The sequence below is a fragment of the Leptopilina boulardi genome, unplaced genomic scaffold (assembly GCF_019393585.1).
Source record: "Leptopilina boulardi isolate dan_hultmark-lab unplaced genomic scaffold, ZJU_Lbou_2.1 LbouV2_214, whole genome shotgun sequence".
NCBI classification, from domain to species: Eukaryota; Metazoa; Arthropoda; class Insecta; order Hymenoptera; family Figitidae; genus Leptopilina; species Leptopilina boulardi.
Genome location: NW_026137768.1, coordinates 2018790 through 2044224, shown reverse-complemented (window position 1 = coordinate 2044224; position 25435 = coordinate 2018790). Strand labels below are relative to the sequence as shown.

Here is a 25435-nt window from a genome sequence, read left to right as displayed (position 1 = left end):
AATGATTGCAATCAAGAACCTTCCCGATGGTGTGCTTTCACGTTATGTCATTTTAATAAATAATATGTTAAATATTAGCCACTTTCCTGAAAAGTGGAAAGTGGCTAAGATAAAACCACTTCCAAAAAAGACAAAGACCCAAGTCTACCTGTAAGTTATAGGCCAATAAGTTTATTACCAAATTTAAGTAAGATCTTTGAAGTTATTATTAATCAAGCATTAAATAGATTCTGCACTGATAAAAAAAATTATTCCTGACGAACAATTCGGCTTTAAAAGTAAAATTTCAACTGTTCATGCAGTTAGCAAATTTACCTCTGACGTGAATAGGTCGCTATCGGGGGGGAAATTGATTGCGGCTTGCCTGATCGATATGGAGAAGGCTTTTGATACAGTCTGGCTGGACGGTTTGTTCTTTAAATTAATAAAAAAAAATTGCCCAACTCATTTGATACGGATATTGTGGAACTCGCTCAAAGGGAAAAAAATAGTCATTCAAGATGGGGATGATAAATCCGAATTAATTTTTGAACTAAAGGATGGTTTACAACAGGGGGCGGTAAATTCACCCATTTTGTTTAATATGTACATTGGAGAGTTGCTTCATTTGTTTGGAATGAATCAGAATGATGAGGTTTTCTGTATAGGATTCGCGGACGACATAATTTTGTATCTGAGTGAAAATCTCGTAACAGAGGCCCAAATTAAACTGCAAGAATTGTTTAGAAAATTGGTTGATTGCCTCGAGACGTGGCGACTGAAGTGCAACGTAGATAAGTGTGAAACAATTTTATTTATGCCTAAAAGAGAAGAAAAGCAATTGGGAAAAAATATGAAAATTTGGAGAAATTTTAAAATCTCTGTGGGCGAAGATAACCCTCAAAATATAATGCATAAAAATTTAGTTAAGTATCTTGGGATACACGTGGACGATAAATTGCGCTTCAAGCGTCACGTCGCGATGGTAATAGAAAAAGCAAGAAAAGCGTTTTTCGGCCTGAAAGGCTTGTTTTATTCTAGAATTCTAAACGTTCGAATCAAGATTTTATGTTATCTCCTACTTATAAGGCATATATTGACTTATCGATGCCAAATCTGGTACAGCGTTTCCCCTAGTACAATGGAAATGTTGAGAGTGTTCGAGCGTAAATGTCTAAGGGCTTGTCTCGGTAGGTACCGCGACCCAGCGACGGATTATTATACCTCAATCTCGAACAATAAAATTTATGACCTAGCCAATATTCCTAGAATCGACTCCTTCATCCTCAAATTAACTCGAAATCATATAGCGAATTCAATAAAGAATCAAATGAACCCCCTTATTTCGGCTCCGTTCAGTGGAAATGATGAAAATTATATCAAAAAACTTATCTCGCGTGGTCGTTTACCTATCGAGACATTCCCTGCATTGGATAGAGACGGTTTTATTCAGGACAATAATAATGTCCCAATATTGTACCACGTCGCGAGACACACATGTGGCGGTGTGGTGAAATATAATAAAGTCGATATAGAAAATGATAACACCATAAAAATGGTTTATTCAAGGGCTCTCCCTACCCGTGATATCGCAGATAAGACTGCAAGAAATGTAAATAAATACTCATGGTTGCAAGTGTGAATGCTACTACGAATCCTGTCCATTAAAGATATATATCCTCTATATAAGTTCACACAAAAGAAAAGTGACTATTCAGGACTTTTTTTCGCTTACTTATAGTTACTAATTGTTAGTGACATTTTGTGTTTTTTTGTCCTGATGCAATTTATTTATATGTGAATGTCGAGAGCTAGTTCTCCAATGAATATACGGTTTAAGAAAGATTGTTTATAAATATTTATGAATTATTGTTGCGTGTATGAGTGTAGTCTTGATTACTACCAGTTGACCGCTTTGCTTATTCTAGCCTGTTAATTAGTCAACGTTTCTTCTGTTTGTTGCTTCGTGCTATGTGATATTTTTATACTGTTGTTAATAATAAAGCAATTTAAAAAAAAAAAGGCGAAGGAACAAGTTCTCATCAGATCACGGAAGTTAAGCAACGTTGGACGCGGTTAGTACTTGGATGGGTGACTGCTTGAATTGACATTCGACGATATTTTTTTTCGTTAAATTTAATTTGCATTTTAAAATTTCTAAAAATTTTCAGCGCAATTTTGCTACTAATTATTCTTGAAACTTTTTGACAATTTTGCTTAGCATGTTTGCAGAAAGTTTTTGTCGCATAGCAAATAGTGAATCTTTATTTGAAAATGTAACCCTAAAGAATATGTTAGCCTAGGTAAAACATTTTAGTACGCCACAATAACAACGATCAACTCCATATATTTTATGATTTAGTGATCAAAGAGTTCTCTTATCAAAATGAAAAAAAATTTCTTTAGGATACCAGCCCAAGTTGAAAGTAATGAAATCAGAAGTGAGATTATGAATAGCAACAGTGCAACGAAGATTTCGCTACGTAGCGATTTGAAGCTACATTCGCTTAATAAAATTTGTTGTTACTGGGTAACTCAAAAAAATTGTATCAGTTTCACAAATTTAGGTTAGCACAATTGTTTCGCTGGTAAAATTTAAAGATAGAAATTATGTTATAATTACTGTTTGAATCGGAAAGTACGAAATTAAAAATTATGGATAAATTTATTCGAATAATCAAAATGTTTAATCAAATAATTTATTGTAAATTATTTTATTGTAAAGTAACAGTTGGCAAACATAAGGCTAGAGAATTGTTTCCAGCTTCGTGTCGTATTGGTTTGCTACATAGATAAAATCTTTTAGGAAATTGACATGATTTCTATGTCAAAGGTCTTATCCAGTGGGGTTATATTTATATTCTCTTTGGAATTACGATCTTGCAGTTTAAGTTTTGAAGAAACTGTTAACGCTATTTTATTTTTGACATCATTTAGAACAAATTTTTCTAAAAATATGTAAGTTTTTAACCCTAAATAGCAAAAGCAATACATAATAATAAAACAGGTGTTAAATATTTGATTCATCACAAACTGACTCTACACAAATAAATTCAACAAAAGTAAAGAAAACAAAGCTACTATCCTACCGACTCTAAAAAAAGAACTCTCCAAAAATAAATAAAATATTTCTTTCTCTCCACAGACCGACTCTACAGGAAGGAACTCTACAAAAATAAATAAACTATTTCTTTTTTTCATAGACGAAATCTACAGGAAAGAACTCTACAAAATTAAATAAAATATTTCTTTCTCCCATTATTCAAAAATTTTTCATGTAAAGTCGGTCGGTCGACTGTAAAAGTAATCAGAAAAGATCAAACTGGGTTCTGCTCCTACAGCTTGAAGCTTTCTATCAAGTTATTCATTAAAAATAGTCCACTCTTCCAAGAACTAACTAAAAAGTCCAGATATTTGCGTCTTGAAAACTCGACAGTACTTTGCCCCTGCTCGAACGCAACCTGTATAGCATCCGCGACTTCAGTAGACAGAGTAGTATGTAAAGGAGCTTCTATTAAATTACAATAGTTTACAACGATTATTACCTGCGGCATTTGACTGAACTTTTTGTATGTAAAATTTGCCGCTGATTTCGAATATGAATTCAGAAAGTAAGAAAGTAGAACAGTTTCAGAGATGTAGCTAAATTTCAGTTGTTTTGAATTTTAAAAGAAAATTAGTTTACTAAATTGCAATTATATACAGATTTAGTTTTCGTAATATTATTTTAGTATTGAAAAATTAAAAAAATAAAGTTTACCCTATAATGTCAAATATACCACAAGCATTCTCAAGGAACATTACAAGAATTGTACCTCCAATTACAATCCCATAAGTACACTGTTAGAAAAATCTGTATTAGATTTAATATACATGCGTATGAAGCGAATATGCACTACAGGTATTGAAATCTAAGATACATGTATATTAAATTTAAAGTGACAACATGGCGGCTGTAGATGCCTATTTCACCAAACGGTCATTATTTCCTTGATATTGAAAATTTATTTGAAATTGAAACAACAGTGCGTAATTCTTTAACTATTGTGTTGTTTATGTCCAAATAATGTTTTATAAGGGGAGAATTTTTCAAAAAAACATTCTAAATACAAGAATTTTAATACTTATATGTGACATTTAGGTTAAGTACTATAAATGTCAAATTATATGCATTTTTACAATGTAAATTGATTTAAACTTGTATTTACATGAAAGAAATTACTTTGCTTTATTAATAAAAACCTTATTTTGTACACAAGAACATGTATAAATTGAGTAAAATGCAATTTTTTTATTTGAATTTTTTTCAGTGACAAAATTTAATATACTTTGTATATGAATTACACTCTAATATACCAGTTTCTTAAATTTAAGTACTTTATGTATATTAAAACTACAAACATTTTTAACAGTGTACAAACGTCACCAACAATATAACTGTAAATTGTTATCCAAACCAAATATTTTTGTAAATCTAGCCCACACTCAACCATAAGCAACATCCGCTTAGGTTCATCATTATGTTTTATAACGTTAATCAACGGAGGAATGCAATGTGCTAAATAGTAGAATAGAAGATGTCCGAATAATCCAACTGAAAAATCATAGTAATAAAAAGTCAGAGAGTCAATGATATTTATTAAATAATACATTAAGAGCATTTGAACCTTCGTGACGTCACAAATCATGGCGCATGACACGCAAACTTCTCAGGTATGTGAAAAGCACAATTTTGAATATTTTTTAAAAAAACCTTTTGGAAAATGTTCAGAATAACATAGACTCTGTCTGTTATGTGCGGAAAATTCGAAATTTTGCGTTTAAAACGTTTTTTAAACAATGTTTAAGTTGGTTGTCACAAGTAAGGAAAAATACACGAATTGATTATATGTAGGCATTGTTTAAAAAACGTTTTAAACGCAAAATTTTGAATTTTCCGCACATAACAGACAGAGTCTATGTTATTCTGAACATTTTCCAAAAGGTTTTTTTAAAAAATATTCAAAATTGTGCTTTTCACATACCTGAGAAGTTTGCGTGTCATGCGCCATGCTTTGTGACGTCACGAAGGTTCAAATGCTCTTAATATAGTTATACACTGACAGAACAATCTATTTAGTGTAAGATGAATCCTTTAAATATAATCAGAATTTTCACTTAATATTCTTCTGCAAGGAATTTTTTTATTTACAAAAAATTCTTCATAAACAAATGCTATTGTCATTAGATGATTTTATTTCAATGTAAACAGACATTATTTTGAAAACAAAACTTTTGTAAAATAAACAAGTGTCAAAGATAAAAATAAAAAAAATTATAATAGCAAGCATGTAGAAAATATGTTTATTGTAAGATAATTTTTTTAACATTGAAAATAATTCTTTTTATGAATAAATTAATGCAACTTTTATAATTAAACGATTCATTTTACGATTATGAAAATTATACAGTCATATAAAAAATAAAGTATCCTGTTTCTCAGACCAGAGTACCCTTCTTCCACATATTTTTGGATGCTGAATACGAATTCGAAATCAGAATAATTCTTAAAAGATTTATGGTTTCACATTAAATATTCCTTATGAATTTTTACTATTAATTTCTAATTCTTACAATACACGTATAAATTTACACAAACAAATACAATAACATACGTAATGGATTATATTACTTTTAATATGTATTATTAATTAACCTATAATGACGAAAGGGCGTCCTGGGTAGCGATTATGTATTTTGATTTACCTTTGACGTCAAAGTCATTTTCATTTTGACTTCGTAGTCAAATGTCATTTTACATAGTTTTACGTAAAATGATTGTTTTGATTTGTCTAATTGTAATAACCACAAATTTAAAGTATAATTACTATTTTCCCTTTATTAAAAATTTAAGAATAAAAACTTTATTTAAGAATTAAATGATGAAAAAGTGAAGTAAGTAATTTTAAAAAGATCAAGACAGCATTACAAGGATTTTTAAAAAAAACTTTTATAACTTTAACAAACTAAGTAAAAGTAAGAGATTAAAAAAACTTTAATTTATAAAATATAATTAAAACTTAATATTATTTTATTTATTTATTCATTCACATATGTTAAGAGGAAAAATTGAAAGAATTATTTAAATATTACTATTTATATATAATTAATTACAGTTTAAATAAAATTAATCGTTAATTTTTATTTACACAAATATAAATAACAGTCTCGCTATTGAATTTATGTTAAGGAATTAATTGCAATTACATTATGCCAAAAAATGGAGTATTTTTAATAATAATTTATGTTGAGCATTTTCTATTTTAAATTACATCAATAAATTATGTACAAAATGTCAATTTGCTCAAAACAGTAGGAAACTAATTTAAGTTAAAATTATTTTAGGAAAAAAATATTTCATCGGTCAAATGTAAGTAATTTTTTATGTTTTGAATTATCTTTTAAACGACATAATTTCTTCTTTAGTTTTTGATATTTTAGTTTATTTTATTCTGATGAAAATGAAAGTAAGGCATTATTCAAAACAATTATAACATATCCCTGGTTTGAACATTAAAAAATACTTACCGTTGACAGATGAAATAATTTTTTATTAAATAATTTTAACCTAATTATTAATCTTTTAAAAATTCCTTAATTATACCGCTTTTTTAACTGTTTAAAATTACTTACTTTACTTTTTTATAATTTATTTCCTAAATAAATTGTGGATATTACAATTTGACAAATCAAAACAATCATTTTACGTAAAACTACGAAAAATGACATTTGACTACGAAGTCAAAATGAAAATGACTTTGACGTCAAAGTTAAATCAAAATACATAATCGCTACCCTGTTTTCTTATTGGCTGTTTATCTCTCCTAACTTTAAATATACATTTTATTGTCTTCCCTTATGAAAAAAAGTATTGGAAAGAGTATTACAATAAGTACTGGGGTGAGTATTGGAATAACTACTGGTTCAAGTATTAGAAATCTAGTACTACATTCGCGCTGTATAATAATAAAAAAAAATGTCAGAAAATCAGTAGGTATCAGTATTATATTAAACATTTTTTATATTGTAAAAATGAATTTATTTTTTTATAATAAAAGGCTTACTGATGACTTGGTTTTGTACATAAACTTTTAACACTTATTTAAAGAGATAAGAAATGAGAAACTGACATTTAAAAATTAAAAGAGAATAAAAGAAATAATATAAAATAATGAAACGTGAAATCACGCGAATATAATTTTTATGACTATCTTCTAGAAGAGTTGTAGGATTTGTAGGGAAAGGACATGCGTGTGTTTTTTGCAGAAATATTAAAACATTGCGAACATTACAACAACATAATGAAGATGCAAGAAAAGCAGATACAGACCTATTGATGGTCGGTATAAAAGGGTATTCCGTCGTTAGCTTAATACCTTTGTTTCACATTATTAGATGTTTTCCACCAGAATATTTACACTCTGTCTTAGAAGGCGTTGTTAAATTATTTGTAAGTGCATTCTTTAATCCCTCAAATTCTACAAAAGAATGGTATTTAGGTAAAGAAATTCATAGAATTGATGACAAAATAAAACATGAAGCCTCCATCTGAAATTACAAGAACGCCACGTTCCTTAAGGCACCTCGACAAATGGAAAGCTTCGGAATGGAGAACTTTCCTTTAGTATTACTCATTAGTATGTTTTGAAGATTGTTTACCTTCCAAATATTTAAAACAATGGCTTCTTTTTGTATACTTTATAACAATTTTTTCCAAGCTAAAGATAACTGAAGCACTTCGCACATTTGTTTTGAATATAGAACATCTGTACGGGAAACAGTACATGAAATTTAATGTTCATATCTTACTACACATTCCTCAAGCTATACGAAGTTTTGGTACTCTTTGGGTGGTCAATCTTTGGGCGTGGAATGTACTCAGTACATTTCTAAACAAATTTGTAAGTTCTAACAAGGCTCTCTTTTACAAAATCATCATCTGAAATTTTTCCAGAGCAGATTTTAGCAAGAGGAGGGAAAAATTATTTCGTTCTTTGATGAAAGAGTGTGAAATTAAAAAATATATATGTTATGACGATTTTTTAAGAGTATTTGGTGTTTCTAAACATGTAAAATTAATTCTAACTGAAAAAGTTGTTATACAAGAAGCTCTTGCAAAAACGGTTTACACATCCAATGATAATAGAGTTATGAAAAGAAATAATAGCACAATTGAAACAAACGATGGACGTTTTATGATTTTATCTGATCTCCTATTAGTAAAAGTCACTGAAAATCAAGAACAAAAATATATTCTTCTCGGAAAAGAATTACAAAAAATAGATAAAATATTGAGTAGTGAGAGGGATGTTTCTACCAGTGATTTTTCTTGTATTGTAAAAGAAACTAATAACATTATTTCCTGTGCTCTTTCTTCAATAAAAAATAAATGTGTAAACGTTAAGTGCAATGAAACTGAAATTAACATTGTACAACTTGTTAATCACATTGAAACGGATTAAGAAAAGCTAAATGAATCAAAAGATCTAAGAGTTAGAATATATGTCTTCGAAACTCTCATATCTTTATATACAATTTTGTCTTATTTATTTGCAAATAAAGTAATCTTTTTTAACTATACTAATCTATTTTATTTTTATAATATAAAAAAATTAAATATATTGCTGATAACTACTGATTTTCTGACAATTTTTTTATTATTATACAGCGCGCATTTAGTACTGGATTTCCAATATTCAAACCAGTACTTATTCCAATACTTACCCCTATACTCATTCTAATACTCATTCCAATACTTTCTTTCATAAGAGCTTATCAAAATTAAATTGTTTGTTATTTGTATATTTGTGTAATAAATAGTTTATTGTGCACCAAGTACCGAAAGAAGCTGTTTTCCGACAAGTGCAAAAAAATTTGCACGAAGTCGGAAAATGTTCTTTCGTACTGGATGCACACAGTACTTTGTGCAACACCAATTTAGAAAATATGCTTTTTTATTAAGGGAATAACAAGCTACAATTAATGTTTATATTTATAATTAAAAATATTGATTAAATTCATAAAAATATGAAATGCAACAAATTCCGTTTCGCTTACAATTAGTTAACACAATTTACTATAAAGGACCCCGCAGGATTTACATTAGTTTTGGCTCTCAGTCGATTTTTGTGTAACTTTAGGATTTTATAGTTTTTTGCATTCTGAACAACTTTTTCCTTTGCCAAATTGCTAGATATGGAGCTGGTTTTAAAATACAAGCTATTGAAACCCTTAAAATCGTTAAACTCCCCAGTAAAAAATAAAAGATACAAGAACGGCGGATTGCGGTTACAAGCTCAATAGCTGGTAAACGAATCCATGAGAATCTCGGATACAAGCACTTTTCGGTATCCGAAATGATCATAAGCTTGTAAACGCACTGAAACGGACGACTTTTGTAGGTCTTTTAATCAAGAAAAAACAATTAAATGGATGCAGAAACGATGGAAAATTAAATTAGAAGCAAAAATAAATAATTATTTTTTAAAGAAACGTACATTTAAACAAAAAACAATTATTCTTACTAATTCTAACCTCTGCATTAAAAACATTGTAAAAACAGTGTTTTGTTGGTAATTTTACCTTACCGATATTGGATATTAATTTAACGTGGGTTTTTCGATTTTCCAATTTCAGAAGCAATTCATAATAATCAAAATATTATTAAACATAAAACGGTGCTCATTTTTAATTTCCTTTCCCACTTTTAATTAAATCATTTTAAATTGCATTAAAATAGAGAATTCAAAAAAAAACCCTCGTTAAATTAATATTCAACGTTGGTAAGGAAAAAAACCATATTTTCCGAATTGCAGCAACATAAAATTACCAACAAAACACTGATTTTACAATGTTTTTAATGCAGAGGTTAGAATTAATAAGAATAATTGTTTTTTGTTTAAATGTACGTTTCTTTAAAAAATAATTATTTATTTTTGCTTCTAATTTAATTTTCCATCGTTTCTGCATCCATTTAATTGTTTTTTCTTGATTAAAAGACCTACAAAAGTCGTCCGTTTCATTGCGTTTACAAGCTTATGATCATTTCGGATACCGAAAAGTGCTTGTATCCGAGATTCTCATGGATTCGTTTACCAGCTATTGAGCTTGTAACCGCAATCCGACGTTCTTGTATCTTATTTTTTACTGGGTCGGTAACTACCGGAGTTTCAGATTTGAACAGTTTAAAAAGTATTGAATATTGTTTTAAAAAAAGAAAATTACATTTTTATGCATTCAAAAGTGCTTTTGATACTTCCTAGAGATGAACGGTAACAACGCATTTGGGGTTGCCACCCTTACGTCCAACAAACAACCCCTAGCATTTACATTCTCCGTAACTTATGTTCAAGATTTAGATGAATCTAATGTTTTCTAGGATTTTTTAATAATATGATTTCAGACAATTACAATTTATAATAAGAGATAAAGTCATTTACAAATCAACCCTTAAGATTAGAAACCAGCCTCTTTACCTCAATCTTCATGCATTCAAAAGTCGCTTTTATCTCTATAGAAAAATGTGTAGAATTGTTTAATTCTGTTAGAAATACAAAAAAGACAAAAACCAAAAAAAATATAATATATATATATATGCATGAAGATTAAGGTAAAGAGGTTGGTTTCTAATCTTAAGGGTTGATTTGTAAATGACTTTACACTGTTAAAAATAAATCAAAAAACAGATTACAACTTTACACCGAGTGTAAAGTTGTAAGACCCTGGTGTGCAATATCGAGTGTGTTGAGACTCTTATAACCTTGTGTTTGTTATAAGAACTGCTTTTTCGTGTTGGTTGAAAGATGGTTTAAATAGAAATCAAACAAGTTCATCATACGTTAAAACTTATTTAATTATTTAATAATGGTGAAACAATTACATTATGCCAAAGAGTATACATAAGTTTGCTCTACAGCTACTCAAAATTGACTGACTTGACAATACTAACAGGTACTGTCAGGAAGCGATCCCTTACTTACCCCACTCTTAATAAGGACGAAAACCGAAAAGTGGGAGTTCGTCCAGGTAATGAATTTTCGTAATTTACAATTACCCGGAAAGGTTCGTTTACTCGTTTCAAGTTGTCTGAGTTTTACAGTTAACAGATGTTGACAGTAAAGTAATAAAATTAATCTGTCGGAGAATTTGGGGAGTTTGAAGATTTTCGGATATTGAAAATAAAACTCTAAAGTAATAAAAATAAATCCGTTGAAAGTTTAGCAAAGCACGTTTAAAAGATATCTTAATCTTTACAATAATAATCATAAAAACAGGGAATCTGATTAAGGGTCTCAACATACCGCCCCCCTTGAACTACTAAGTTCAAAATTTAGAAATATTTCGTTAACAATTGATTAAGTATACGCGTTATTAAATTTTAACTTTCAAGATATATAGATAAACAATAGATTTAAAAAACTAACAATCATGAGTAAACAAACATAATCGTACTCATAATGACCCTATTGAAAAAAAACACGTATAATTATACGTATAATAATACGTATAATTATACGTATAATTGTACGTATAATTATACGTATAATTGTACGTATTATTATACGTATAATTATACGTATAATAAGACATACGAATTTGAAACAAGAATTATACGTATAATTATACGTATAATTATACGTATAATAATACGTATAATAATACGTATAATAATACGTATAATTAATTATACGTATAATAATACGTATAATTAATTATACGTATAATAATACGTATAATAATACGTATAATTATACGTATTATTATACGTATAATTATAATTCTATTAAAAATAGAATAATAGAATAGAATAGATTAATTAGTAGCAAAATTGCGCTGAAAATTTTTAGAAATTTTAAAATGCAAATTAAATTTCACGAAAAAAAATATCGTCGAATGTCAATTCAAGCAGTCACCCATCCAAGTACTAACCGCGTCCAACGTTGCTTAACTTCCGTGATCTGATGAGAACTTGTTCCTTCGCCTTGGTGTTTCCGCTGTCTTGTCTTGATTAATAACTTTGCCGTATAAGTATCACTAAAAGTGAGGTTAGGTGCGATACAATACTTATACGACAAAGTTATTAATCAAGACAAGACAGCGAAAACACCAAGGCGAAGGAACAAGTTCTCATCAGATCACGGAAGTTAAGCAACGTTGGACGCGGTTAGTACTTGGATGGGTGACTGCTTGAATTGACATTCGACGATATTTTTTTTCGTGAAATTTAATTTGCATTTTAAAATTTCTAAAAATTTTCAGCGCAATTTTGCTACTAATTAATCTATTCTATTCTATTATTCTATTTTTAATAGAATTATAATTATACGTATAATAATACGTATAATTATACGTATTATTATACGTATTATTATACGTATAATTAATTATACGTATAATTCTTGTTTCAAATTCGTATGTCTTATTATACGTATAATTATACATATAATTATACGTATAATAATACGTATAATTATGCGTATAATTATGCGTATAATTATACGTATAATTATACGTATAATAATACGTATAATTATACGTATTATTATACGTACAATTATACGTGTTTTTTTTCAATAGGGGATACTCTCGATTAATTTTAAATCTTGTAAAGCACTTATCGCGTTACACATCGATTGGTAGGGGTGACAAATTTTTAATACTACGTTTGTATTCGCCGCTTGACGTCTTTACAGTTACGACGCGAATAATGCCATCGGCTCCCGGATGAGTATTTATTATACGACCAAGAGTCCACTTCATGGGAGGTAAGTTATCATCCCGAATTGTTACAAGTGTTCCGATTTTAATTTCATTCATAAAACCCTTGTGCCACCTTTTACGAACAGTCAACTCATTCAAATACTCTTTATTCCATCGATCCCAGAAGTGCTGTTTCATTTGCTGGACTTGTTGCCAAGAAGATAACCTATTGAACTGCAAGTCCAACAAATTATGCTCAGGCACATTTGTTAATGAGTCACCTATTAGGAAATGACCTGGAGTTAAGGCAATAAAATCGTTAGGATCTGAGGATACAGAGGTTATTGGACGTGAGTTTAGGATGGCTTCTATCTCTGTTGCAAAGGTTGTCAATTGTTCGTAAGTTAAGATCGTTTCTCCGATAACACGCGTGAAGTGATATTTAAATAATTTTACAGCGGCCTCCCATAGACCACCAAAATGTGGGGATCGAGGCGGAATAAAATGCCAATTTATTCTGCCTTGATTCACAAGTTCACGTGTGATTTCATTGATATTTTCGTTATCGTTTAAAAAATCGTAAATTTCATCGATTTCGCGTTTTGCACCTTTAAAATTTGTAGCATTATCAGAGTAAAGATCTGAACTTAATCCTCGTCTGGAAAAAAATCGTTTCAAAGATGCTAAAAAGGCTTCGGTGGTGAGATCACTTACAATTTCAATATGTACAGCTTTTGAGGAAAGACACACGAAAATAGCAACATAGACCTTTACCTTCACTCTATTTCGATGTTTCTTTTCTTTAATGAAAAAAGGACCACAAAAATCAAGGCCAGTATGTTTAAAGGCTCTTTCGAAGGTAACACGATTTTTCAGTAATTCACCCATTACGTAAACAGGGAATTTTGGTTTAGCTCGTCGACAAATAACGCATTTATTGATAATGCCTTTGACTTTGTTTTTAATGTCGATGATCCAAAAATTGTTTCTGAGAGCGTTAATCGTAGATTGCGTACCAGCATGCATGAGTTTCCAATGTTGTTCATGAATAATCTTTTCAGTAATATTATGGTTTCTCGGTAATAACATTGGATGTTTTTGATTATATGTGAGATTGGATTTGCTGAGTCTACCTCCCACTCTAAGGATTCCGTCAGAATCTAAAAAGGGATTTAATGTCGATAATTTCCCGTCAATTCGACCCTTTGTTTCTAAAGTTTTTATTTCATTGGAGAATGTTCCGCGTTGAATAATTTTTATTACGCAAATCATAGCCCTATCCAATTCGTTTGGGGAGAGAGCATTAGTTTGCAAACTTTAATAATGTTTATCGCGCAAATCATGGTTTTATTTAAATCATTTGGAACGAACATATTAGTCGATTCCAACTTGCGAACTTTAATATCTTTAAATCGTTGACAATAAGCTATAATTCGCAAAATTTCAATGAGAGAACCCTTTTCTTTAAAGAGAGTGTTTTCGAGATCATTGACACGCGTTTCTCTATTTCGTTCATTTGTTTTGTTATACGCTAAATTAACGAAAGTTTCTTGTGTTTTTAATAATTCATCGGTTTTAACGATTGAAAAGGGCCAATTGTCTTCTTTTTCATTAATCCATACAGGACCATTGAACCACAAACTGTTATTTAAAATTTCTTTAGGAGAAAGGCCTCGCGAAATTAGATCGGCAGGATTGTGTTCGGTACGAATGTGTCGCCATTCGCAATTGATTGTTAACTCTTGAATTTTATTTAAGCGATTGGATTCAAAGGTTTTTAAAGTGTGTGGTGAACTTCTTATCCAATGAATTGTGATAGTTGAATCCGACCAAAGAATTGTTTTTTCGATATTTAATCTACGCAACGCACGAACTGTCGGTTCGAGTAAATTCGCTAATAATAATGCAGAACAGAGTTCGAGACGAGGCAAAGATAATTTTTTCAAAGGTGAAACTCTTGACTTAGAGCATATCAATTGAGTGCAATTCTCTCCTAACTCATTTGTTGAGCGGAGATAAATACAGGCTCCATACGCCTTTTCGCTTGCGTCGCAGAAACCGTGTAGTTGTAATGCACGATAATCATTTGCAACTATTTTTCTGTCGATTTTGACGTTTTGAACAAGAGGTAATTCATCCCGATACGTACACCAAGCAGTGTGTATATGTTGCGGTACGGATTCATCCCAATCGATTTTTAATAGCCATAGTGTTTGTAATAGAATTTTTGCTATTAAAATGACTGGGCCTAAGAGACCGAGAGGATCAAACAATTGGACAGTTAACGAAAGTATTGTCCTCTTTATTATCGGTAAGTTGTGTTTTGACATCGATACTGAATAAGTGATTAGATCCGACTTTGGGTTCCAATAAACGCCTAACGTTTTTGTCGTGTCTCCTAAATTTAAACAATGGTGAGAATCGTTTTCGTTTTTTGTTAGTAAGGAGATAAGACTCGGTTCATTGGAGGCATATTGTCTTATGTGCATGCCGCCCCTTTCAGTTAAATCTATCAATTCGGTTACTAGATTTTTCGCTTTGTTAATATCTGACTCACCGGTTAAAACGTCATCCATATAAAAATCTTCTTTTAGAACGACTGATGCATTTGGGTATAACGCACCTTCATCGTCTGCTAATTGAACGAGAGATTGTGTAGCTAAAAAAGATGCAGATGAAGTCCCATATGTAACAGTATTTAGATCGAAGATCTTTATAGGCTAAGTATTGTCATCACGCCATAGAATTTTTTGATATTTTCGATCTTTAGGATGAATGATTATTTGTCGATACATTTTTTCAATGTCTGCAGTTATCGCGTATTTATGTGATCTGAAACGAACTAACAATGAAAAAAGATCTTCCTGAACATTCGGTCCCACCATTAATACGTCATTTAGAGATTTTCCTGTAGAAGTTTTCGCCGAAGCGTCAAAAACTACGCGTAGCTTTGTCGTTAAACTCGATTCTTTAATGATAGAATGGTGAGGTATAAAATAACCATCTAAATGTGAACCTGTTGTATTTTCAGACATGTGACCGAGAAGTTCGTATTGTTTCAAAAAAACAGAATATTGTTCTTTATACTCCGGAACTCTCAATAAAGATTTTTCTAAGGAATAGAAACGTTTAAGCACGTGATTGTACGATTCACCGAGTTTATTTACGTCTTGGTTAAAAGGCTGACAAACGATATATTTTCCGGTTTCGCGAGTTGTATTTCCCTTATAATGCTCTAGACATTTTATTTCTTCATTTGAATAGATTTTTTTGGGTGGAACATTTTCGATTTCCCAAAATCGCGAAACTTTGTTGTGCAATGAGTCAAACGTTAAATTGCAAGTAACCGCTTTAGAAGATTTCCTTCCCAGAATTTTCCCTCCCAGAATCCAACCAAGATGCGTTTTCTGTAAAGTTATCATCGGCTAGAGACATTTGTCCGACGCAAAGGAGTTTCAAAAAGATTTCAGCACCAAGTAAAATATCAATTTTACCGGGAATGTGAAATTGTGGATCTGCTAGATGGATGTTGGGTGGAATTTTTAATTCGATTCGCTTGATAGACTCGCTCGGAGCGCATTCGTTGATTTCTGGTGTAATTAAGAACGTTAATTTTGTACGATAATTGTTTAATCGCGATTCAATGACTGAATGAGTTATTTTCGTTATAGTTGAATTCATTTGATTCACTCCACCTAGAGGAATTTCTTGATCGAATTGTTTGAGCCCTAATTTTTTCGCTAAATTTTCTGTTATAAAATGGACTTGTGAACCATTGTCGAGAAGTGCGCGACAAACGTGAGGATTTCCCTCTTGATCAAGAATGTGTACAATCGCTGTAGATAACAAAAGTTGAGAGGAAGCTACATTGTGCAAGGTTGCAAAATTAACTTGAGCTGTTTTTTCATCACTGTTTTTGTGTAAAAGTGTATGATGTTTTTTATTGCATGTTTTACATAATATAGCCTTGCATTCCTCTACTGTGTGATTGGATCGGAGACAATTAATGCACAGTTTTAAATTTTTTATCATATCAACTCGTTCCGATAATTGCACGTTTGTGAATTTCTCACAGGTTTGAGTAAAATGCGCGCCTTTACATATATGACAAAATGCTTTGTGTGTAGCGTACGATAATTTACCACGATTCGTATTAAAATGTGATTTCGAATTGTTACCGCCGCGATTTTGGTTATCATTACGTTGTGTAACTTTTTCTTGCTTATCGTTTTTCATGACCTTATTTGTTTCTAATACTGTTTCGCGACAATGTAAAAATTCGAGTAATTCTTCCATTGTCGGTGAATTATTAGATTGGACATGCTCTTTCCATTCTAATCGAGTTTGTGGGTCTAATTTCGCTACTACCGCATAAACAGGAAAGGATTCAAGAAAAGGTTTGTTTAAAGCTTCTAGCGCTCGATAATCTTTCGTTACGGTATTCAAAAGATCGCTAATGGCAGTTGCGGATGCATTCGCGCAGTTCGTTAATTCGAAAAATGCCTTTATGTGATTGTTGATAACTAAAGAGGGGTCATCGTAATATTTTTCTAGTAACTTCCAAGCTACTTGGTAATTAGCGTCGGTTGTTTCGAGTGATTCGATTTTATCAGCTGCTTTACCAGTTAGACATGATCGTAAATACATCAGTTTTTGAGCATCTGAATATCGCTTATCATTATGGACGGAAGATTTGAAAACGTCACTGAAACCCGACCACCCTTCGTAAGAACCACTGAATGTCGGTAAATTCATAGGTGTTAATTTGAGATTGATTGTGTTTCCGTTCATTAATTGTGTAATAGTTGACACGGGAGGTCGATTATTTAAATCATAACGCGGACAATCAATCTTCAAAATCGCCTCTAACTTCATACTCAGTCTCGATATTTTCATCTGAAACTAATGATTCTATTTCTGTTTGTCTTTCCTCAAAATTTGATTTAACTGAATCTAATTCGCTTAGTTTACGCTTTATCTCAAGGATATCGATTGAATCAATAGGTTTGTGAAGTAGTGATTCCGCGCGCGTTAATTTCGTTTTTAAAGCACCGATAAGCCTTTTCAGCGTCTTTATACGCTCGTTATTCGTCATTTTGATTGAATTAAGATATCATAGATAAGAAGTGTATATGGATGGATAAATAAGAATATGGATATGTGACTCAAAATACAAATGTGCAAGACTCACCCTTCTGGAATTGTTCGTGAGAAACATTCATTTCTGATGATGATACAATTGGGTACAAAGAACTACACAAACAAACTTCACAATTCTGAAAGCCTTATCAGTCCACTACTTTTGTTCATATGACAACACTTCACGTTAATGGTATTTCGTTTGACACTTCGTTGAGATGATGAGGATGTATTTGGATTCTCGCACCAGTTCCCGTTCTCGTTCAGATTCCCGTTCACACTCTCGTTCACGTTCAGATTCTCGTTCTCGTTAATAATTGCAAGACGTATCGTTTATCTTGCTTATTGTTTTGGTAATTGTTTCACACTCGTTTTGATGGAAAGATTTTGCACGTTAAATCTTCACACATAAGATTTTCGACGATATGCGAAGAATCAACTTGATTGAATCTTCTGCTTAGCTTCCTTCGTTCACGTTATTGTTAAGAAAAGTGGATTGGTTCATCACTTTGCTTCAGTTGGAGGATACTGCTCACACATGGCGACTGCATCCGGCTCGAAGGACCAAAAAGTGTTGAGACTCTTATAACCTTGTGTTTGTTATAAGAACTGCTTTTTCGTGTTGGTTGAAAGATGGTTTAAATAGAAATCAAACAAGTTCATCATACGTTAAAACTTATTTAATTATTTAATAATGGTGAAACAATTACATTATGCCAAAGAGTATACATAAGTTTGCTCTACAGCTACTCAAAATTGACTGACTTGACAATACTAACAGATACTGTCAGGAAGCGATCCCTTACTTACCCCACTCTTAATAAGGACGAACACCGAAAAGTGGGAGTTCGTCCAGGTAAAGAATTTTCGTAATTTACAATTACCCGGAAAGGTTCGTTTACTCGTTTCAAGTTGTCTGAGTTTTACAGTTAACAGATGTTGACAGTAAAGTAATAAAATTAATCTGTCGGAGAATTTGGGGAGTTTGAACATTTTCGGATATTGAAAATAAAACTCTAAAGTAATAAAAATAAATCCGTTGAAAGTTTAGCAAAGCACGTTTAAAAGATATCTTAATCTTTACAATAATAATCATAAAAAAAGGGAATCTGGTTAAGGGTCTCAACAGAGTGTGAAAATGAAGAAAGTAAACCTTTAGCACTAGAACGGTGTAATAATTCGGTAACTAACCTATCTCTACGTATATAGAGTACGAAAGGACTTTTAATCGCACCAACAAGTGTTATTGTTTTTTTACCTGATCGTACGCATGCGTAGTAGTAAGAAGGTAGAGAAAAAAACACGGTATGAATCAAATCACAAATCCCCTAAACAGTTGGAATATCGAGAATGTTTATGAGGTGAAAGAATTACATTTCCAAATTGATTTTAAAATTGGATCATTCGTTGCCAAAAAAGAGGTTACTTCAGAATTTCCAACATTCTTAAAAATTATTGCGTTATTTATTGCATCGGACAAGGGTTATGCAATTTGTGAGCAGTGGATAACTTTAGAATTTAATGAAATATACGTAGGTTACAAAGTTACATATGATACGTCAAATATGAAAAAATTATTTGATTTAAATGAATTAACACACGTTGTAGCATATGATTTACATCAAACGTATCACACAACTGACTACTATATTATTCCAAAATATAGAATTTTATAAGAATTATAATAGGTTTAAGAATTTTGTTTTCCATCAACAATGTAATAATGCTGAATTTTATAGAATTTATGCTCATTTTCTTGATAAAGAACAGTAAAATACTGCTATATATATTTTATGAAATATATATTCATTTTGTTCAATAAAATGTAATGTTCATTTGTATTTCTCAAGTTGCTCTCAAATAAAAAAAATTCGACCGAATCTAAAAATGTCTCATTTCTTGAAACACGTCATAGCCGCTCTCTAAATTTCAATTAGTTAAAAATAACTAATTTTATATCAAAAAATGGGTCCCTGATTGATATAGTATAAAACTTCGTCTAATTTTTTAGTTAAGAATAACTAATTATTATTTTAATTTACTTTTAGGCTATGTCAAATAACTAAAATTTTAGTGAAACTTGTTAAGAGCATTTGAACCTTCGTGACGTCACAAATCATGGCGCATGACACGCAAACTTCTCAGGTATGTGAAAAGCACAATTTTGAATATTTTTTAAAAAAACTTTTTGGAAAATGTTCAGAATAACATAGACTCTGTCTGTTATGTGCGGAAAATTCAAAATTTTGCGTTTAAAACGTTTTTTAAACAATGTTAAGGTCACAAATCATGGCGCATGACACGCAAACTTCTCAGGTATGTGAAAAACACAATTTTGAATATTTTTTAAAAAAACCTTTTGGAAAATGTTCAGAGAAACATAGACTATGTCTGTTATGTGCGAAAAATTCAAAATTTTGCGTATAAAACGTTTTTTAAACAATGTTTAAGTTGGTTGTCACAAGTAAGGAAAAATACACGAATTGCTTATATGTAGGCATTGTTTAAAAACGTTTTAAACGCAAAATTTTGAATTTTCCGCACATAACAGACAGAGTCTATGTTATTCGGAACATTTTCCAAAAGGTTTTTTTAAAAAATATTCAAAATTGTGCTTTTAACATACCTGAGAAGTTTGCGTGTCATGCGCCATGATTTGTGACGTCACGAAGGTTCAAATGCTCTTAACTAATTCAATTAGTAAAAGTCAACTTTTTTCTGTTATTTTTAACTAATATTATATTATTTTTTTTACTAATATTTATTTATTTTTTACTAATTGTTGAAGAAAAAGTGAATCGTTTGAACTCTTATTTCATTTCTCGTTGAACCAAATGTAAGCTTTCAACCAAATAGTGTTAAAAGAATAAAAATTTGAAGAATCGCACTACAAACATCACACCTGTATTCCAATCACACTTCACATAATAATATCATCTTTTCAAGTGCGACTTTAAAAAAAATTACACTTTTATAGTTGTAAAGTACACTACCGTCGGAAATTGTCGGTACGATTGACGTGCGCGGGATGAAATGTTGATGTCGCACCTAAATTAAGATATTTTAAGTTTGAGAAAAGCTAGAGAATTGAAACTTAGATCACCTGAAAGCTGATAAAATTCTGCTTCTGAATATATACCTAGAATTTTTTCGACTTTCTGGAGCGATTATAACACTGGAAAGATTTCGAAAAAAAAACGTCTAATTTTCCCAATTTCGTACCCAGTTTTTGATTCCCTGCATAATCTAGGAAAATGCAAGGAAAAATTTGTAACTCCTACAACATAATCTTTAAGATCTTAGCTTTAAAAGTAATTTTTAAGACTTAAAAAATATTGTTTCGTTTTTGAGATAAGTTGAAAAATGTCAGAGCATGTTTTTTACACAACTCAGCGTCAAAGATTAGTTCTTGCATCCCCGCTGCTTCGCCCGTTCCTTGCGCCAGGGCCGAAAATGCGTGCGGGCCCCTGCTTGAAACCCGTCTTGTATTTTCTCACATTTACAGTTATTGATTATTAGAATATTAATTAATTTATTTATAAATGTTATTATTATTAGTTAATTAAAAGTTTAACAAATACTTTTTAATATTGTACTTAAAATTTACCAACTTGGAAAAATGTTCTTCTTTTTCAGAACTTTAAAATTTTTTGTTTAAAATTTGTAATTAATTCTGAATGTTTGCAAGATATTTTTTTGGTTTTAACTAATTAATAAAGAACATTGTTACATTCTTGCAGTTGTTTCATTCTCTTCTCAATAAGACAGAAAAATTAATAATAATTCAATATGTCATACAAATGCAAAAGATTAACCATACACTGTTCATATTATTGTTTCCATAATTTTTACTAAAATAATTAGTACTACAAATTAAATATTTCAAAATTAATTACAAATTTTAAACAAAAAATTTTAAAGTTCTGAAAAAGAAGAACATTTTTCCAAGTTGGTAAATTTTAAGTACAATATTAAAAAGTATTTGTTAAACTTTTAATTAACTAATAATAATAACATTTTTTAAATAAATTAATTAATATTCTAATAATCAATAACTGTAAATGTGAGAAAATACAAGACGGGTTTCAAGCAGGGGCCCGCATGCATATTCGGCCCTGGCGCAAGGAACGGGCGAAGCAGCAGGGATGCAAGAACTAATCTTTGACGCTGAGTTGTGTAAAAAACATGCTCTGACATTTTTCAACTTATCTCAAAAACGAAACAATATTTTTTAAGTCTTAAAAATTACTTTTAAAGCTAAGATCTTAAAGATTATGTTGTAGGAGTTACAAATTTTTCCTTGCATTTTCCTAGATTATGCAGGGAATCAAAAACTGGGTACGAAATTGGGAAAATTAGACGTTTTTTTTTCGAAATCTTTCCAGTGTTATAATCGCTCCAGAAAGTCGAAAAAAATTCTAGGTATATATTCAGAAGCAGAATTTTATCAGCTTTCAGGTGATCTAAGTTTCAATTCTCTAGCTTTTCTCAAACTTAAAATATCTTAATTTAGGTGCGACATCAACATTTCATCCCGCGCACGTCAATCGTACCGACAATTTCCGACGGTAGTGTATATGTTCAGAATGCAAAAAACTATAAAATCCTAAAGTTACACAAAAATCGACTGAGAGCCAAAACTAATGTAAATCCTGCGGGGTCCTTTAGTGTAATATCACATTTTATTTTGTGTATATTATTAGAGTGAAAACATTTTTAGTATATTTTAAACAATATATATCTCTTTAAATATTTACAACGGTAATAAGTTATATTAAAAAATTTGGAGTTTTTCTTAATGACTAACAGTCCAATACGAATAAAATAGCTTAAAATTATTTATTCTTAATTCACTGCATTTTACTTAAAAGTAGAGTAGTAGAGACGATCCCAATAATTCTCAACAACATTCCGAATTAAGACCTCGTCATAATAGTGGATTTAGACGTAGTTCTACATCACCTGAACGAAAAAACCAATTAGGTATAAATGAACCGAATACACAGCAATTATCTGCCAAAGATATTGTAAGGACTATAGAAGTATTGAAAGGAAAAGATGATTGCGGAGTAAAAGATTTTATGCGACGTATAAAATGCGCGCAAACGTCGTTTACAACCGGATTTGTTATTAAATTTCATTATAGCAAAAAAAAAATTGTTGATGCAGATAAGCAAGCAATACGGTTTACTAAAATTGAGGATTATGACTCACTTTATTGAGTGTTGCGACAGAATGTAGGGTTGACTAGTTAATTGAGTAGGTCGCGTTTGGAGGGTATTGGAATCTGTTCAGAGTTACAATCTTAGATTTAGGCAACAGTTTAATGAGTTGAATTATGGTATTCAAAATGAGCACACAAATAGTACAGCTAGAAGGATTGCTTTACAAATGAAAGAAAAGTCAGAAGTTAAAAAATATATAATGAACTTGAGAGAAGAGATTTTATTGTTGTTCCAGAAAGCTTTCCTTTGTTAGAATATGAATTAATAGGAATTCTTTTTTTGCATTCTTATCAATTCAATTTATCTAATGATTTTCTAAAACTTGATGAAACGTGACATTCATTAGAAAGCAATGCCATAGTGATTCCAAAAAACTCGGTTAAAATTGTCAGTATAATAACAAAGAAACCGAAAGGTCAGATTGTTCTTCTTGAAGATAATCCGTATGTAGTTGATTAATTACTAGAAGTTAGGAATTCAAAAGTTGTGATACCAATAAGTAATACAACTGATAAGGATTTACGATTATCGGATGAGGTTATTGAATTAAAATTTGTATCCTCTCTACCAAAAAGGATAGAGAAAATTAACCATATCTCTCAGCAGGAATTTAGCGTTACGTTAAAATTATTAAAAGAACATTTAAGGTTGGAACATATGTATAGAAAAACCAACTCGAGAAACGATAGAAAAAAATGCAACTATGTACGATGACGTGTTTGCTTTACCGGGGGATCCTTTAGCGTGTACAAAATTAGTCAGGCATAAAATAGTTTTAAAGGGGGAACGAAATATTAATCTACGCCAACCGAGATTACCAGTATGCCATCGACAAGAAATATCGGGTCAGGTTGTCGAAATGAAGAGAAAAGAGATTATAGAGGATTTTGATTCTTCTTTTAATTTCTCATTATCGGTGGTACCTAAGAAAAGGGATGCTTCCGGAAAAATAAAATGGAGAATCGTTGTTGATTTCAGAAAACTTAATGAGAAAACGATTTGGATGGATATCCATTACCAGTGATTGACGACATTATTCAGAACTTAGGAAGAGCAAAATTTTTTTTATCTTTTGATTTAAGCTCCGGATTCCATCACATTATGTTAGATGAAAGTTTGAAAAAACTGCATTTGCTACTCTAGATGAACATTTTTAATTTAATAGGTTACCATTTGGACTAAAGAATTCTCCACCTATGTTTCAACATATGATGGATTCTGCCTTGAAAGGATAAATTGGGAAAATATGCTTTGCTTATCTTGATGACATCGTTGTATTTGGCAGTGTTACTGTTCAAAACCGATGACTTTGTCCTTCGTGAAAACTAGGACGCCTTTTCGATGCGACGCTACGAGGATGCCACGCTATACCGATGCCACGCTATACCGACGCGACGCTATAACACGACGCGATGCTCAAATTGTCAATTTTATCAATAAAAATTATACTTGGCGCAGTGGAAGCGTGCTGGGCCCATAACCTGTTGAATTGTTAAATAAAACAAGCAGGATTACGCTTCCGTAATAATAATTTATTTATTGATAAATGTAAATTAACAAATAAAATCAGAGACGCTGTCTTTTCGATAATTGCTCGTGGCATACTCAAAACCACTCAGGCATGTACAAGTAGGTAAAGGTATTGCTGGGTAATGGAAAATTACAATTTTGGGTTCGGTTAGGTAGGGTCAGGTATGTACTTACATCCCCACTCTAAATTGTTTTCACTCAAGGAAGCATCTTTCAGAATCTCACAAAATACAATATTATCATTTAGAACTCAAATTCAACACTCCCACTTATTTTGGAAGATTCAACACTCCTAGTTTTTCTCGCAAATTATAAAACTGCTTTTTCGGTATGGGTTTAGTTAGAATGTCTGCTAATTGTTCTTCACTTTTAACATACAGTAACTTAATTTCTTTCTTGCTTAAAATATCGCGAATAAAATGATATTTCACTTCAATATGTTTGGAGTGTTTGTGAAATTCAGAGTTGTTTGCTAATTTTATTGACGATTGGTTATCTACCATCAAGGGAATCGATTCACACGCAATTTTCAAATTGCACAACATTCTCCGTAGCCAAACGGCCTCTTTCGTTCCATTAGCTAACGCGATATATTCAGCTTCAGTGGTTGATAAGGAGACAACATTTTGTCTCTGACTTGACCAGCAAATTGGTCCATTATTTAATAGAAATACAAAACCGCTTCTTGACTTTCGCGTATCTAAACATCCAGCGTAACTGGCATCTGTAAACCCTATTACATTGACAAACCTCCCACTGCTTCCGAATATAATCCCGTGATCACATGTACCTATTAGATATCGTATAATTTTCTTTACGGCTTG

At 31.0% G+C, this 25435-nt stretch overlaps 4 protein-coding genes across 4 annotated transcripts; all 4 read right to left on the bottom strand.

Annotated features, from left to right (window-relative positions):
* Positions 1–12639: 12639 nt before the first annotated feature.
* Positions 12640–13989, bottom strand: LOC127279231 (uncharacterized). The gene has a single exon (XM_051301466.1). It carries the CDS (start codon positions 13987–13989, stop codon positions 12640–12642), a length of 1350 nt encoding a protein of 449 aa, XP_051157423.1.
* On the bottom strand, positions 13986–15293 carry LOC127279230 (uncharacterized). Its single transcript, XM_051301464.1, has one exon. It carries the CDS (start codon positions 15291–15293, stop codon positions 13986–13988), a length of 1308 nt encoding a protein of 435 aa, XP_051157421.1.
* A 144-nt stretch (positions 15294–15437) lies between these two features.
* Positions 15438–15752, bottom strand: LOC127279229 (uncharacterized). The gene has a single exon (XM_051301463.1). The coding sequence runs from the start codon at positions 15750–15752 to the stop codon at positions 15438–15440; it is 315 nt and encodes a 104-aa protein (XP_051157420.1).
* A 316-nt stretch (positions 15753–16068) lies between these two features.
* Positions 16069–17508, bottom strand: LOC127279228 (uncharacterized). Its single transcript, XM_051301462.1, has one exon. The coding sequence runs from the start codon at positions 17506–17508 to the stop codon at positions 16069–16071; it is 1440 nt and encodes a 479-aa protein (XP_051157419.1).
* Between the last annotated feature and the right edge of the window lie 7927 nt (positions 17509–25435).

Excerpts from the sequence above, each read along its gene's own strand:
- LOC127279228 (XM_051301462.1), bottom strand. The coding sequence starts at position 17,508 with ATGAACGGAAACACAATCAATCTCAAATTAACACCTATGAATTTACCG.
- LOC127279229 (XM_051301463.1), bottom strand. The coding sequence starts at position 15,752 with ATGTCTGAAAATACAACAGGTTCACATTTAGATGGTTATTTTATACCT.
- LOC127279230 (XM_051301464.1), bottom strand. The coding sequence starts at position 15,293 with ATGGATGACGTTTTAACCGGTGAGTCAGATATTAACAAAGCGAAAAAT.
- LOC127279231 (XM_051301466.1), bottom strand. The coding sequence starts at position 13,989 with ATGATTTGCGTAATAAAAATTATTCAACGCGGAACATTCTCCAATGAA.